The sequence below is a fragment of the Argiope bruennichi genome, chromosome 10, assembly GCF_947563725.1.
Source record: "Argiope bruennichi chromosome 10, qqArgBrue1.1, whole genome shotgun sequence".
Classification (NCBI taxonomy): Eukaryota; Metazoa; Arthropoda; class Arachnida; order Araneae; family Araneidae; genus Argiope; species Argiope bruennichi.
The window spans coordinates 49,789,947-49,808,039 of NC_079160.1; the positions used below are offsets into that span (position 1 = coordinate 49,789,947).

General features: G+C 31.2%; 1 protein-coding gene across 3 annotated transcripts in view; it reads left to right on the plus strand.

Annotated features, from left to right (window-relative positions):
- LOC129988833 (corticotropin-releasing factor receptor 1-like) overlaps window positions 1–17,853 on the plus strand; it is a 241,572-nt gene extending 223,719 nt beyond the window's left edge. For all 3 annotated transcript variants that reach the window (XM_056097107.1, XM_056097106.1, XM_056097108.1), the window contains exons 7-12: window positions 6,807–6,937; window positions 8,403–8,488; window positions 10,052–10,187; window positions 10,408–10,449; window positions 14,243–14,472; window positions 17,697–17,853. In XM_056097107.1, coding sequence (XP_055953082.1) covers window positions 6,807–6,937; window positions 8,403–8,488; window positions 10,052–10,187; window positions 10,408–10,449; window positions 14,243–14,472; window positions 17,697–17,733 — 662 coding nt within the window. In that variant the 3' untranslated portion in view covers window positions 17,734–17,853. The remainder of the gene's footprint in view (window positions 1–6,806; window positions 6,938–8,402; window positions 8,489–10,051; window positions 10,188–10,407; window positions 10,450–14,242; window positions 14,473–17,696) is intronic.
- Window positions 17,854–18,093: the final 240 nt, after the last annotated feature.

Sequence of the window (18,093 nt, forward strand, 5' to 3'; positions counted from 1 at the left end):
AGTATCACGTTTATTTGGGAATATTGCTCTTTATTTGTTAAGTGCACTTTTTATATCTTGTTAAGATCACGTAATTTGGGAATATTGCTCTTTATTTGTTAAGTACACTTTTTATATCTTGTTAATATCACGTTATTTGGGAATATTGCTCTTTATTTGTTAAGTACACTTTTTATATCTTGTTAATATCACGTAATTTGGGAATATTGCTCTTTATTTGTTAAGTACACTTTTTATATCTTGTTAATATCACGTAATTTGGGAATATTGCTCTTTATCTGTTAAGTACACTTTTTATATCTTGTTAATATCACGTAATTTGGGAATATTGCTCTTTATTTGTTAAGTACACTTCTTATATCTTGTTAATATCATGTTGTTTGGGAATATAGTTCACCCTATCCGAACAAGGCATATATACCGTTCCTATCAATAAATGAGGAATATTTTTAGCAAATTTTACAAATGTGTTTATAATTATTTTTAACCGAAAAATTAAATTTACATAAACAATGAAACAAGTACGATGGACTTGTTTCATTGTTTATGTAATCATTTTCATCATTGTAAGCATTTTCCTTGAAACAATATTTTCATTGTTTCACGGAAATCAATTAATTAATTCTGAATATTTAAAAATATAATTGTTTTTATAAATTCTTAATTTTTATTTATATGTAATAAAAATACTACATATAAAAATAATTGACTTCTATGGTAGGAACAATAGTAGCATTCATTGCTTTTCAAAACCCTATTATATAATTGGAGTTTGCACTGAGGGAAGAGAATTTTGAGAACCATATAATAAATTACAGTTAAATAATTCTCCTAAGAATCTCCGTTTTGGGAATACAATTATGCGGGTATTAGCTCCTACGGTTTCATCGTTAATGACAGGATTACCCCCCCCCCGATCCCTTGAGAGAAGTTTCCCACATATTACGCTGTTAACGGAATCTATAACTCTTACTTCTCAGAATGCATATTCTTCGAGACGGGACGAGGTATCTTTAAAATGTTCCGATTTATTTCAGTTCTAATTACTTCTTATTACAATTGAAATAAATCAGAATTTTATTCAATTTCAATTTAGTTATTCTTATTTCAATTGTAATTTAATTTTTGTGAAATACATAAGGTAATGCAGAAGAAATTTTAGATATTTGTTTTCTACAGTTATGTTTTCCTATAAATTTCAAATTGAAAATGCATTAGAACTTTTTAAATAGGGGTGATGTACATTTGCATTATAACCGTGGTATCTAAGAGATCAATACTAGATCAATAAATCAGAAATAAAAATTTCATTTTATTATGTGAGAACATGATTTTGTTTTGTTTTGGGTCTTAGGATTATTAGAAAATGATAGAAAAGACTGTCACATTTGGTGACTTATTGGGAGCAAACATTTACAACTTAAAGCGAATGCCCCCATGCACTCGATTCTTTTGTCTAATCAATAAAGTACAGGGTCGTAAGAAGGTATCGTCCGAAAGAGCACGTAGATTAAAATGGGAATGAACGCGAAACAGCGAAGGGAGGTATCGAAAGTTATATATATATATATTTTAATTTTCAATTTTTCTATCTGGCAATAAAGTTGCAGCGCTCGAACGATTTTGTGGTGGAGAAAAACTATTGCTTTTCTAAAAGTTGACGATTGTGTAATGGAATAATCAATAGCACGTGATTATTCCAAAACATTTTAAATCGAATTTTGGAAGGAAAAAAAATCTGGCCTTGAGAAAAAGTTTTGGATCTTGAACGATTTTGAGACGAAAGGGTAAAAAAAAAATATCGCATTTTCTAAATATGGATGCATGCGTAATCCGATAAACCGGTTTAAACTGGTTTTTCCCGAAAAAAAAGAATTTTGGTCTCAAGAAAAAAATTTTAGAACTTGATTGATTTTCAGAGGATCAAAAACTATCGCTTTTCAAAATGTTGGTGACTGCGAAATAGAAGTCATGTGAAAACATGTTTTTCTGCCGGATTGATATCACGTGACTTAAAATAATTTTCTCACACTTGATAAATTTGCGATAGCAGATTTCAATTCTTTTTCCAGACTAATTCCAAAGATTATATGAATTATTTCTAATTAATTTGTTTATCCTCAAACTCAATCAGAATTTTTTTTATTACATTAGATTGCTAAAATTATTAGATAGATTTGTAGGATAGTAATTATTAGATAGAATAGAAAATTTAAAATCTACTCCACATGCATATCATTTTTTTCTTTCATTCTCCTTTTATTATATTTAGTGATTTTTCTATTTATTTTTTATTAATTAATCATTTTTTTATTAATTTTGTGCATTTTTCAATTAATTCCTATTCTACAAATCTTAGTAGTTTCCAGTAATTAAAAAAATATTGCTTAAGTTAATTATAAGCATTTACTTATTCAAAAGATTGTTTATTTTTATGCAAAATAAAATATTTGTATCTTATTCAAGCTTTCATTATTAGTTGCTTTTTTTATTATATATAATTTCTAACCAGCTTTTTAAGTCTCTAGTAGAACGACCTATCATTCTGAACAATGTGGCGGATATTTTGTATCTTCGGCAATGTTGCTACATCAATATATTCATTGATTATCACTTTCATTACGTCCTAATTCTCTAAGAAACAGATAAGCTTGAAATTTGCTATGACTTTTCTTGGGAACTTCCCCTTTAGAATCAATAATGTTCTTTTTGTTGTCATATTAAGAATTCTGCGAACAATGAAATTTCTAAAGTATTGGATTTATTATCTTTATCTATACTACTATTATAAATGTGAAAGTTTGGATGGATGGATGGATTTTTGTTAGTCAATCATGTCAGAACGGCTGAACGGAATTGGATGAAATTTAGCACAAAGGTAGATTACAGTCTGAAATAGGACATAGGCTACTATATATTCCGGTTAGTTGAGTGGTTAATTTTTTATTAATTAAAAATAACTTTATCGCCAAAAATCTGAGGAAAAAATCGCCAAAAATGAATATGGTTTCAGTTTCCCCCCCACGCTAACGAGATTAGGCTTAACATGTTTTCGACCGAATATTTCAAACGATTCTATTTATTTTCTTAGTGTTTGATGCATTTAAAATTAAATATTCTTAATTAATCGATCTTTCGGATTCATTTTAAAGTACTTTTAAATTAAAATAAAACATGAATATAGGAAATTGAACATGTCTAATCTGCATTGCGTTACCCCAACTGGCGTAGAAAATTCACACATTTGCGTTACCCCCACTGGCGTTGTAAATTCACGCATGCGCAGTGTGTTCTAATTGTTGACAACTGTGTTTTCATTCTAATTGAAAGTTTAAAAATTATGTGTATCATACTGTTGTAGCTATCTCAATCTCGATAGGTAAATAGCATAAACTTGACTTGATTTTAAAGAAACACGAACTTGATTTGCTGTTTTGTTTTATTTCAGGTACGCTATGTAAATAAATTGTTTTTAGATTAGTTGTGTGATTTTGTAATTAAATTGTATTTATATTAGTTATATATTTTTCGTATATGCTTATAGTTACGTGCGTCATTTTTTAGGTTAGTTTTAAATTTCTTTTATTTGTTATTATTTGATAGTTTTTCGAAATTCCCATAAAACGCAAATCTAATCTTTCGAAGCGGAGTCATAAAGCTCGGGCTATGAAAGTAGCTAGAAGACTTGCTTGCAATTTTAGTGAGCACTTGCGGACTATTAACCCCCTCCAGCTGTGTAATAAATACAACGACCTTTATAAGAAAATATCGTGCATAGGCTGAATGGCACTCAAATGACCTAATCATTAACGAAGCTTTGGTATTGATTGAGAATAAAATTATTTCCATATCTGGAAAATTTCTCGCTGATTTCGGCCTACCCCCACCGTAGCGAAGAGGGAAATTATCAGGCGAAGTTGTGAAAGAGCCTCGGGCATTGCTTCAACTTTGCTTAACGGTGACCGGACTGCACATTCCGTTTTCAAATTGCCGCTTAATCTTGCAAGCGAAGATACCCCAACCTACAACGTCACCAAAAATAGCGGCCGGGGAGTCCTTTTGCAGCAGTGCAAGTTAATAGTATGGGACGAGTGCACAATGTCGCACAAGCATGCATTAGAGGCGTTCAACCACAGCCTGCAGGACATCCGCGGCAACCAGGTGGTGATGGGCGGTTTTGCCGTTTTGCTAGCAGGCGATTTTCTAGCCTGATCAACACCTGCCAAGTGTTGATCAGACCGTCAGTTTTCATACAAACACATCAAAATTCGAAGTCGCGGGTAATAGCTAGTTATATCATATTTATTGCATTTTAACACTAAACATGCCATAACCTGTCAAATGACCAATTATGAACTTTTGCATAGAAAATGCGCATATTATCTTATCGTTTTTGCACTTTTTCATGACTTTTTCCTAAAAATTATATACAGTTAATATTCTATTATTTTTTTATTTGTATTTTGTTTATTTTGAGTAATGCTTACCGTTATCTACCACAACCGGTCATTTGGCTGGGAGAACACTTTATTGCTTTATAAGGTTACCGGATCAGAAATTACGATTTAATGCGTATTCAAAGTGTTGTATTCAGTTCAAAACATAAATCTGTAAAAACTGAAAAAAAAAAACGATAAACGTTTACCTGAGACCGTTTCATATGTCAATAAAACTAAATTTGGTGTAAACATGACCGATCAAATGGCGAGGAAATATACCACAAAATCTAAGTCTTGCAGATGGCCTATCCAAGTATTTTTCAATATTCTTGATTGAGCTGGCATAAATGCCTGGATTTTGTACTTGAAAACAACGGACGAAAATATCTCGAGACAAGATTTTTTATTCTAGTTAGCAGTAGAACTTGCCGTCGATTTTCGAGAAGCTCGTGAACAACTAAAAGAAAGAACAAATACGAAACGATCGATGCCTAAATCTAATACAGAATCTCATCAACGTAAGACATGTCAAATAAGATATTGTAAGGAATATAAAACCATCAAAATTTGTTCTAAATGTGAAAAATATGTTGGCGGAAAATGTACAATGGAAACGCCCTGTATATGTAAAAAATGCGAAAAGCAATGAATTGAAAATTCTTATTCTTTGTGTTTGTAATACATAGAAATTGACAATATACAATTTTGTTTAATTATAATGAAGTTCATTTCCTTTCTAATATTCATATTTCATACACTCAATCAGGAAGTATAAAGTCCGATCATTTGACCGGCTATGATAGAAATAGTTATTATTAAGTGTTGGTATGTTTAGTATTAAAATATATCTTGTAACAGTTTATTAACAGTAGAATATTAAATTATATTGCAAATACTTTACAATACCCTATTTAACTTGATGTCATTTGATTTAACATACTATTTGACTTGTTTAAATTAATACCAATATTTTGAATTTGAAATTATGTCAAAAAGTAAGGTGGAAATGAACCTTACCAAGCCAGTGAAGATGTCTAATTTGAATTCTTTTCATGTCTGTCGCACCTGTTCCTCATAAAGCTAGCTGCTCAAGCATGCTTTCTCTTTTAATGTCCATATTTAATGCGTATTCCACGATGCACTATCCATATCTTAATGCATATTTGGAGAAAGCTCTGAACATCTTTCATCGTTATATTCAATGAAACTCTTCACGTACAGTGGCATGTCTGGAACAGGCATCGAGTTACTTAATTTTTAATTGTAAGGCTGTTCTTAAGTGAAAATATTAAGTAAATTAAAATATAAAAATCATTTAGAAAGGTTTCAATAACTCAAAAGCCCTTTATATTATTATAGAAATTAATATAACATTAAATGTCTTAAATAGGATGGGTCATCCATTTGGGAAATTCAGTTAATTTGTAGGTGAAAGGTTTAAGTTATGTGACTACGTTAGTGATGAAGTTTTTGAAAAACGTTCGAAAATAATTATATTTTTAAAAATTTTCATACAACAAGATTTAGAAAACATCTATTGAACCAAAATATACCAATTAAGTGGCAAAAGTTTTTTTAATTGGAAAAAAGACCCTTTTTAGGTTAAAAAGAGGAATAAAGCAAAATCTTTCAGTTTAAAGGTTTATCAATTGATTTGCCTAAAGTGTTGTAAATATCTTATGAAATATATTATATAGTTATTAAAGTAAAAAAAAATAAGCTTTCTTCCAATCATCCTTTAAATATTGAGGTTAAAGCTATAATAAACACGAAATTTTCAATTTTTTTCCACGTTACGAAGCACTAAAGCAACTATAAAATATTTCTAAGGGAATGTATTACTTAGTCTCTAGTTCAGAAACTGCAGAACATATTGTGAAATTATTATACTATATTTGAACAAAAACTAAGCATTAGATTTTAATTCGTAAGTTTTTACTTTAGAAAATTCCATCAAAAATTAAAATTTGAGAAAATATCATCTAATGATATAAAATAGCACTAAAAATTATGTAAATGTAAATATAAAAATCAATATAACTTCCTAAAATTAGGCTTAGAAATGAAATTCGAACAATTTTACAAAGAAACATGAAAAAACATTAAGAAAATTAAATAAAAATAATTCATAATTTTGCAAAATAAATAATCGATTTTTCGAAGAAGTTATTTTATTTGAATCCCACGTGTATTTCAACACTTCTTGGACAAGCGCAAGGCTGCTAGCAACAAAGTCCGCTTACATAAAAGCATAATGTATTACAATATTGACAGCCAAGTCCCATTGTATTCATTGCTGAGTGCTTCTCTTTTAATAGAAGAGCCAGTCGCCACAATATTGTAGCATGATTCTTTTATTCCTATTAGGTATTCCTATGATTTTAATCATCAGTTGGTGCTACATGATGAATACGCAGCTGAAAGGCGATTGTTGGGAGGGATACGGCCGATCTCCGTATGTCTGGATCATCACGGGTCCTATGATTGGAGCACTAGGGGTAAGCTAGCCCCTTTCTAAGTTACTCACATTATACTTAGTTATATTAAGTTAAATATCCTAATTAGTGATCTGCCCGAGGGAGTACCTCGGAATGAAGATGAGAAGTTTCTGGCATAGGGCTTGGTTCTCGCCACCTTGCACAAAACGGTGGAAGTCTAGCTCCTCTCATCGATGACGGGATGTACTTCCTTAGGGAAAGGTTGTACCGTGACCGGTGATGACCATGGTACACTCTTCCCTCAACCACAGTTCCTGCCAATGTTGCTGCAGCGGCGGACGGTCATTCAGTTTTTTTATACGTGCGTTTTCGAGACGAGTCGGAGAGTCAGTGATATGACTTATCCTAATTAGTACTCTAAATTAGTACATCTAATCTTAATTATCATATGAATACACATTGATAAAAAGTTATGTTTATTATACTGAATTTGGGTGAGCCACATAGATAAAAATGGAAAAACAAACACAATTTAAAAGTGAAAGAAAAAATCAATAGGTTGGGAATGCATTCTCAACTGTGGTGGCATCTTTTTATATGTATTTAGGAAATACAATACCTCCTGTTAACACATCCTCCATTCATAACAGTTCTTTTGTTGAGCATTATTTTTCAAAAGAAAGAAAAAAAAGAGGGAAGGAAAGGGGGAAAAGAAAACTGGTTTCTTCATTCACCCTAAGTACACCTTTTATTCTAAATTTATTTGTCGTGCTATCCTAAAAGAATGATGTACTGGTATTTTCTACCAGAGAACGTATGCTAAAGATAATCCACAACTTTTAGTTTTGTGGCTTGCGTAAATATAATTAATTGAATATCTCTTACTTTGTGCATTGACTCTGATTCAGTTTGTAAATTCAAGGGAATTTTACCAACTGAATTATTTGGTATTATAATTTCTCTTTTCCCATGGGAATATTTCCTAATTAGACCAAGTATCTTGTAAAAGAGTATCTGGAGTTACTGAAGATAAATCTATATAGGGCTCAGAATCTTCATAATAGTTTATTGGAACGTTAGAAGAATGGGATATTTTTACAGTTTCCAATCTCTAATTTTTTTTTTAAAAAAAAAAGTGTTCTTTTTAAAGATATCAGTCATTAAAATTAACAATGGCTATTCCATACTCTTAGAACATCATAATTCCTGCAATATCAAATGTTTTAAGATCAAATACTGCTTGAGATATTTTTTGTACTCAATATTCCACCATCGAAGGATTAATAGAATACAGATTTATAACCCTGAACAGAAAACCTAACAAATGTATTTTGTTAGGTTTTCTAATTTGTAAAATTTATACCAATAAAATGCCTCTGAAATTGAAACGTAACGCTCTGAGCTTAAATTATTTTAACGATATTCCCAATTTGACTTGTCTTTTCATATTGCATTTGTAATAGAAAAAAAAAAACATTTTAATCTTAAAAAGCATGGATTAAGATTTAAACTTTCTCTTCAACAGATTAATCTCATATTCCTCGTGAATATCGTTCGAATCCTGGTAACGAAAATGAAAACGAGCTCCACATTTGAAATTATACAAGTGAGGTAAGTATTTAAAAATTGTTGCTACGAAATAAATATCTACATGTATGTCATTCTTTTATTTATTTTCCTTTTTTCTAATTTTTCCCATTAGAGAAAGAGAGAGATTCGCATGTATGTCTTTCTCTTGATTATACAGGGTGGGAATTTAAATCATTTACACCCAAATGATAACATCTATAGTCATGAAAGTGGTGTCTAGATATATTAAAATGGTTATACGATATGTGAAGATACTATCTATAATGCTACTTAGCGGAAAACTTTGGAATTAGCGCTGTTATCTTAAAACTAGCACAAGATAGGGAGAATACTAATTACCATGATATCTACATTTGATTGTAGATGCTATTATTCAAGAGTAAGACCTTTAAGAAGGCATCCATTAGATATATGTGTCAACGAGAAATGAACTATCACTAAATTTACGAATCTACATTGGTTTCTTTCAAAGTGTGAAAATGATTATAAACCTACTTTATTATAAAAGATACAATTTTCAAGAAAATAATTTTTATGCTATTTTATTATAAAAAATTCATTAAAAATTTTATTATAAACAATACATTTTTTTAAAAAAATTTTGCACATTTTTATAAAGATTGAAAACCTTGTAACATCTTCCTGAAATAATAATCGCATTCGTATTAAATCAAATGCTTTTATCATTTCTTCTTTTGAAGTTTTTCTCTTAAAAATGTTTTTGTTGCCTTCTTCGCCACTCTTTGTAATCATCATTTCGTAAAGCATTAGAATACGTCAACCTACGTAGGAAACTCAGCAACTACAATGTTTCGTAAACGTTAAAAAAAGCTATACTAACTTTCTTCAGCTGCTCTTGTCTTTCAGATAAATGCTACGTTTCATGGCAGTTGATTTAATTAATTTTGTTGGAAATTCAATATATTGTGGCGAATTGATATGAGCGAGGATAGAACCTGGGACCTTGTGGTTCGCAGTCCAGTAACATGACCACGATACAAAAGCAATTGCTCGGGTAGCGTAGCTGTTAACTGGCTTATAAGCTATTCACTACAATATAAAGAGTCGCGCAATTTTGGAGAGAAAAAAAAAACAGAAATTTACAATAAATAATTAGCTCAACTGTCTTTTATTTTTAACCTACACGTAGTAAATGTATAGGTAAAGAAGAAATGCACCTGGGGTTTATAATATCACATATCGGCTTTCTGATTCTCTAAATGTAACTTTAATCATATTTTTGTTGTTTTGGGGGATAACTTCAGAAATTTTGATCCAAATAATTTCATTATAACCCATCATATTAATTAAATAATATTTATTTAATGATATATGTTTGGTTAGCCTGTACTTTTTTCTCTAGTTTCCATTATTTTCATAGAAATTTTAAATAATAGACACAATCGTACAGGACACCATAACATAATAAAGAAAATCAAGTATCGTATAAGGTGAGAGTAGCACTCATAAATAAGAAGAAATTTTAAAGGAAATCACCAAAATGCACATCTTGAGACTATTTACATATTTCAAGAAAATTCCTTAATTTAAAGCAAAAAATATGTCTTTTAATCAATCTTTCAGACGTGCTATGAAAGCGACTGCTTTACTTTTCCCCCTTCTGGGCATCACCCATCTGTTATTCTGCGTCAACCCCAGAGACGATAGCAAGCTGGAAGAGGCCTACATGATCACCAACGCCACCCTTCAGTCATCCCAGGTAAGAAAAGAAAGATATCATTTTAACTAGAAGCACGTAAATAAAAATATTGCATTTAATTTCCCCTCAGCGGAATCTTTCCCATTTTAAAGACTCTAGGCAGTATTAATTTCGGTTCGGAGTATTAAAACGAATCTATTTTTTTTATTCTAATTCGGGTGAATTGTTTCTCATTGATGTATCATTGACGTTACGTTTATGTTTTTCATTTCTTTTTCAGGGAATATTTGTCTCTATTCTGTACTGCTTTATGAATATAGAGGTAAGAGAATTTGATACTTTATGTTTTATTCATTTAATTTTTCCTATTATAACAACCTCAGATGTGAAAATATGGACATCACATTTGATTAATTTACAATTGTGAATGAAACGTTGCAAATATTATATAGAGTGTTTCATTCACTTTTATGCATCCTGGTATGATTCATCAATGTTTCGATTCCCATTATGCATTCTGATATGATTAATTTCGATGTTTCGATTCCCATTATGCATTATGATATGATTCGTTTCGATGTTTCGATTCCCATTATGCATTCTGATATGATTCATTCCGATGTTTCGATTCCCATTATGCATTCTGATATGATTCATTCCGATGTTTCGATTCCCATTATGCATTCTGATAAGATTCATTCCGATGTTTCGATTCCCATTATGCATTCTGATATGATTCATTTCGATGTTTCGATTCCCATTATGCATTCTGATATGATTCATTTCGATGTTTCGATTCCCATTATGCATTCTGATATGATTCATTCCGATGTTTCGATTCCCATTATGCATTCTGATATGATTCATTTCGATGTTTCGATTCCCATTATGCATTCTGATATGATTCATTTCGATGTTTCGATTCCCATTATGCATTCTGATATGATTCATTCCGATGTTTCGATTCCCATTATGCATTCTGATATGATTCATTTCGATGTTTCGATTCCCATTATGCATTCTGATATGATTCATCAATGTTTCGATTCCCATTATGCATTATGATATGATTCATTTCGATGTTTCGATTCCCATTATGCGTTCTTGTATGATTCATCAATTATGTCCATCTAAAACCCTTATTTCATTTGGAAAATCTACCCCAAACCTAATATAATAAATAGGAACACGAAAATGCAAAACGAAATATCTGAAAATAATTTCAAATAAAAAACTTTTTTATGTTTTTTTATCAGTGGTCACAATTGATATCCACATTTTTTCTAAATATTTTTATAGCTTTATATTGTTGTTTTTTACGCTGGAAATGACCGTCGAAAATGAAACGTTTAGATAACAACACTACTAAATAAGGGCATATACCTTCATATAATTCAAATAATTTTGTATATGACCCTTGTGTATTTCAGAGTAACTAATATCTTTCAATGTAATTTAAACCAACCAATATTACTAAGTGCGATAAATCTCTATTTAAAATTAAAATTTTAATTTCATGCATCTTTTCTATTAGACTATGAATTAAAGCATTATTTTCTAAAGATGCAACTTTCCTCTTACCGTCACTTTAAATTGCATTTGACACATAACAATTTTGAAATGCCACTTGGAGATAGCAAATTCTCATTCCCTTATCAAATCTCAATAGATTTTAGGGAAAGTCCATGTCTTTGTTTTCTATATAGGCGCAATTCTGTCAGCTGACTTAAGATTTAAAGGTCTCAGTCTGGAGCTAAGTTGCGATGGGAAAATAAAATAACTTATTATTAGAGACATGCAGCTTTAGAAAGCTGATTCCTGACAAAATAATAACTGAAAAAGAAAAAAAAAAATTCATAAAGATTTTGAGCAGATATTATATAAGACTTTGTAGCGCTGACAAATCTGTAAATGGTAATACCATTTTTATATTCCACCTCAAACAGCTATTAGCTGTTTCGCCCGGCTTTAAAGAGACACGTTACAAAAGGATATTAAGACAGATATCCTTTATTGAAGTTAAATTAAATTTCTGAAATCGTATCTTTCATAAGAAAGTCTTACTTAAACAAGTATTACTCTTTTTTCAATGATTTTTATCCATTTCTATCTCAATACACTGATAAATAAAATTAATTTGAATTTATATTCTCTGAATAAAATTCAAATTAATTTAAATAATAATGAAATAAACGTTGTGGATTTAATTCGTAAGATGTCTTTTTTTTTATCACAAGTAAGTTAGATACTATTAAAGCATTATAGTAAATCGGATTGTCCTGGCGGCGCCCGAGTAGAAGAAATAAATATTTTAAAAATAGTTTATAAAAATATGCTTTTATCAGTATTTTCTTTTTGAGATTCTTTTTATTTATTTATTTATTTATACTTTGGGGTTTTTAATTTTTAACTCATTATTTTAAATACTATGGACACTAAAAATAATTTTCCTCTAAAACTTAATACCAGATGGCGCCACTTTATGAAATCAAAATTTAATTAATTTAATTTTTTGATTTCTAACTAATTCTGAAAATATGAAAATAATGTGTTCTCATAAACGAAGACAACATACAAGTGCACTAAATTTTGAAACTTTAGCACATAAGAAGTGAAATTTGATTCAAAAAAAAAATTCGATTGCAAAATGCCATGAAGGAAGTAGTTGAATTAATTAAAAGGGCTTAATGAAGCTTTTCTAATGAAAGTTTTTCTTTTGCCGCATATCCTTTTCCCACCGATTTCCTATTCTAAATTTCTTTTTATTAGATTTTAATCCGTGTTAATAATACACAATGAAAATATATCAAAATTGTTATACATCGAAATTGTGCGATCAAAAAAAAAAAGCTAGAATTCTGGAAACTATATAATCATAATCTCTACAAAAGAATGTCGTAAAAAGACTGCAGGTAAGAAGCCATGACCCCTTTTCTGAGACTTATTCCAGCTACCCTAGCATAAAATCTGGGAAATATCGATTTTCTCTCAAAACATTTGACAAATAGTTGTAAAAGTTATGTAGACACTGCTTCCAGAACTCGTGCTTTGTCTATTCGAAAAAAGCTTTATTGCATTACAACAAGGTATATACCCTAATAAAATCACGCGGTCAGAATCTTTAAAATTAAATATTTATACCTCCTTCGTTTACTTATTGCGTTCAAAATTGTTTATATTATATATCAATAAACAATAAATAAATATTACAAGTCATGCCTTGTTGTGTATCATGTGTAGAAATGAAAAATATTCAATTATGTTAAGATATATTTAAAAACCCTAAACACTAAAAAAAGAAAGAAAAATGTTGGCACCATCAAAAAGGTATCGCGGTAAGATAATTGATTTAGTAGTAACCCAAAACTGAGTTAGTTTTTATAAAGGGTGACCCAAAATTAAAGCGAGATTTGAATTTGCCACCATTCGTGCCGTAAAGTGTTGGCAACTCTATTATAAAACCATTTAACTGCTGATAGTTTAAGGTTAGTAAATTGAACAATATTTCAAAAATAAAGAAAATCTGCCAGCCACAGTTCAGAAATTTGAGAATTGGCCCCATAGATCTTGTGATTTAACACCGCTGGATTTCTTTTTATGAGTTATTTCAAGTCAAATGTCTATGCCAACAAACCCACAAGCATGTGTGCATTGAAGGAGGAAATTCAAAGCTGCATCAAAGAAATTCAGCCACATTTATATAAAATTGTCATGTGAAATTTCGACAAAGGATTGTGTATGTGCCAGCAAAGCCGTAGAAGCCATTTGCCCTATGTTTTATTCCATACATAACTCTATGTCGTGTAAACGATTTAATAAAAAATATAACAATTTAAAGGGAAAAAACTGTGTTTTTTATTTATTTAATTAATTCAAATCTTACGTTCTATCGCGTAAAGCTCCATTTTTTACTAACCCTAAACTATCAGCTGTCAGGTGGCTTTTCAATAGGATTGTCAACACGTTACTGTACGAATGGTGGCAAATTCAAATCTTGCGTTAATTTTGAGACACTCTTTATTTGATAATCTGAAGTTTGAGGCAGCTAATTGAAGTTTCAGCTTACCACTTGATTTAAATTGCCATTCTCTAAGATATTCCTTTCTTTCGTATAGGTACAGACGGTTGTGCGCAAGGCGTACGTACGTGCCGCCCTGCGCCGCAACCCGAACCATCGGTACACATGGAAATGTCGTACCACTCGGGCCTCTCAGACCAGTACTTATGTCTCCAATTGCGACACCTCCGTCTCGGATCCCTCTCTCTCCGGTGCACGCGCAGTTTATATCATGCGGGATATGAGGCGACTCGACAGCAAAGGACACTTCAAATACCATGGAAGGAGGTAAAATTTATCAATATATTCTGTTACGGAATTTAGTAGATGTTTTTATACGTCTACTTGTCAGTGATGTAGCGAATACTATTAGCGCCCGGGTCAAAATATTATTTTTCCGCCGTCTTATTATATTCCACTTTATAAAGGGCATAAACCGTTAATATATATATATATATATATATATATATATATATATATATATATATATATATATTCATGTCCAAAATTAAGGTCACAAAAGTGTTTTTTAAAGTAATTCTAAATAGCTACCAGTAAAATTTAAACAAATTATATTTTATATATTGTGAAGGACCAGCAACATGATATTAACCTTTGTTGTGGGAAAAAATGTTGTTTAGCATTTGTTTTTGAGGAATTACTGAAATTAGATCGTTTAGGCATCTGGGATTTTTGTCTGCAATTTTGTGAATATTGAATTAAAACAAAAAATTTAACATGTTTCCAATGAGAATGAGTTCTCATAATCGTTTAGACGAGTAATTGAGATGGAGAGCCGTTGGCAGGCTTGAAGCTGGGCAGTCTTAAGCGGAAGTAGCTCGATGATTACAAGTGCCACCGAAAATGGTATCCAGGTTGTGGAATCAATTCCAAACAAGTGGTACTGTAACCAGAAAGGCCGACCAAGGCCGTCACAGAAAAAAGACGCCTGCACAGGATCCCTATTTGGCATTAAGCGCACGACGACATAGGCTGGCAACGGCTCCTCAACTTGCTCTTGGCCTTTCTGCTGCTTCTGGAATAAGAATTTCCAGACAAACAGTATACAGACGTCTAGCAGAGAGGGCCCTTTACGCCTGGCGACCAGTTGAGTGTGTCCCTTTGACTGCATCCAAGAGAAAAGCCCGGTTCTTGTGGTGCCTAACACAGCAGTCTTGGGCACAGCAAGAAGGGGGGCGTGTTCTTTTCAATGATGAGTCGAGATTTACCACACAGAGTGACACTCGTCGAATCTTCATCTGGAGAGAGCGAGGAGCTCCCTATCATCCCTCCTACGTAAAAGAAATCGACAGATTTGATGGCAGAGGAATCCTTGTCTGGGGTGGCATAATGTTAGGCAGTCGTGCACCACTGCACGTCTTCAATGCGGGTACTGTCAATGCACATCTCTATAGCGATGAGATCCTTGAAGCCTATATAAGGTTGTACCGGGGTGCTTTTGGCCCAGACTTCATATTTATGGATGAAAACGCGCGTCCACAAAAAGCCCAGATCGTTGACGATTTTCCTGAGGAAGAGGATATTCGACGTATGGACTGGCTCTCGAGGTCTCCGAATCATAATCCTATTGAACATGTTTGGGATGGTCTCGGAAGAGCCATTGCACTGCGTAACCCCCCTCCTAATACCCTCCAAGAGTTAAAAGCCGCGCTTTTGGAAGAATGGGCTTTGTTGCCCCAAGCATTTATTCACACCCTCATAAACAGTATGAAAGCTCGTTGTGAAGCCTGCATAGCAGTGCACGGTGGTCACACTCCATATTAGACAGGCTTTTCCCGAGATAAATGCTTTATCTCTGATTCATAATGTAACACTTTTTAATATACCTGGTTTCTTAAATCCCAATTAAAATATTTTCCCCGTTGTTATGTGTCTATATTCTTTCTTCCATTGTAGTGTACCTCTGTGCCAAATTTCGTGGCAACACAGTGAATAGTTTTTCATTTTTCTCAGATTTTATGTTTGTGACCTTAATTTTGCACATGAGTGTATGTATATATATATATATATATATATATATATATATATATATCACTTTTCGAAAATGAAAGTCGGTTGTTTATAATAATCTGAAGGCTTTTGCTGTCAAATACAGGAAAAAAGATTAAGCTCATGACAAGAAAGTGGAAATCGTAATATTAATGGGCAATTCAGACAATGATGATTTTGACTCTTTTCAAAAAGAAAAGGGGACTTCGAAGGCTGGCTTAATAACTTATCTAGAAACATTCATGATTTAGTTTTCAAAAAATACGTAGGTTTTGATTGGAAACTGTTAACATTTCAGAATAAATGTTAAGCAAAAGTTGATGTTGGTGAACAGGAATACGATAAATTTAAGAAGCATGAATTCCTCTAAATCAAAATTTGTTTCGATGTCAAATGACCAATGAGCGATTTCCGTAAATCGGATGAATGCTACACTCTCGGATCCTATTGTTAAACTAATGATAGGATAAAAATTTTTGTTAATTTATATTAAAGAGTAAACTCAAAGGAAAAATGTGTTGGATAATGGATTGAGTATTCTGTCTAAATAGAAAACTCTTATTTTTACAACTAAATTGAACTACTAATATTTTTACTAATTTAAATGAGTAAGTCTTACATTTTCCTTCACATGTGCCTTAATATTCAGTCATTTTTGCTATTACAGAGACTCATTTCCCAATTCTTTCAAACAAATTTGAAGATTGAATAAATTCTTCAAAATGAAGGTAATAATAGTTATGAAAGTATTTATGGTTGTGTGTGATATTCTATGAAATAAATGATATTTTTTCGGAAAAATAGGTTAAAAAACGGAAGTTTAATTGGAAGCAAAATAGTAAAATACAGACTCCTACGGTATACAGCATTTTTTATCATTTCAAACATATTCTCATTAAATAAATTATTTACTGTAATTAGAAGCCGAAACACATGTTCCTAGTCAGCCCGTAATCTCTAGGATAATTAAGAACAATTCGTGGTAAATGAGAACTTTCTTTTAAATGAGGCTGGTTATTGAAGAAATCTTCGGGGAAAAGGCACTAGTTGAAGAACCGTACAAAACATAAAATAATCACTCACAAAAAATGTAAATCTCTTCTTAATCGTATGCTATTATTTTTTATCAAATATATATATATATATAATTACAATTTCAAAAATCGTCTGCAATTATCCTAAATGACCGTATATTCTTAATATTTTGAATAGATAGAATATTAGAAGAGAATAGTTAATATTTAGAATAGATAGGATATTAGAATAGAATAGTTGATATTTAGAACAGATAGAATATTAGAATAGAATAGTTAATATTTAGAACTGATTTCATTATAATAGAAATAAAATTATCTAAGACAAAACAATCTTTCCACTCATATTGCTGAATAAATTTTATAAGTTGTTTAATGTTGAAAAAATGCTTGTGAAAAAATATTCTATATGAATTCTGATTAAATGAGACTCAGGATTTTTTGAATATTTGTTATTTGTTGTTTCAGGTCTGACATGAACTCCATGGATATAAGCGATGTCTGAAAACGCCATTTTCCCGCCTTTTTTCTCTCACGCTGATGTTACTTGGTGCTTTCTTCAAACGGCATCTGATTTCATTTGTAGATAGATATCTTCTGTATGTGTGAAACAATAAAATGCTTCTCCAAGGGTATTTGGTGTTGCATGCCATTGAAGATTGTTGGTCATTGTAAGGAGATGCACCATAAAAAAATATTTTGAGCGATTTCTTTTCGATTGTTTTGAGTCTCTTATTAAGGAATAACATTTAAAATGCATATTAAAAGATGGTCTATAAATTTTGATTTGAATTCTACAATTTTGACTTTTCTCAAAAGATAATATTTTAAATTATTAGCTGAAGCGAATTACTTTTTTATCATC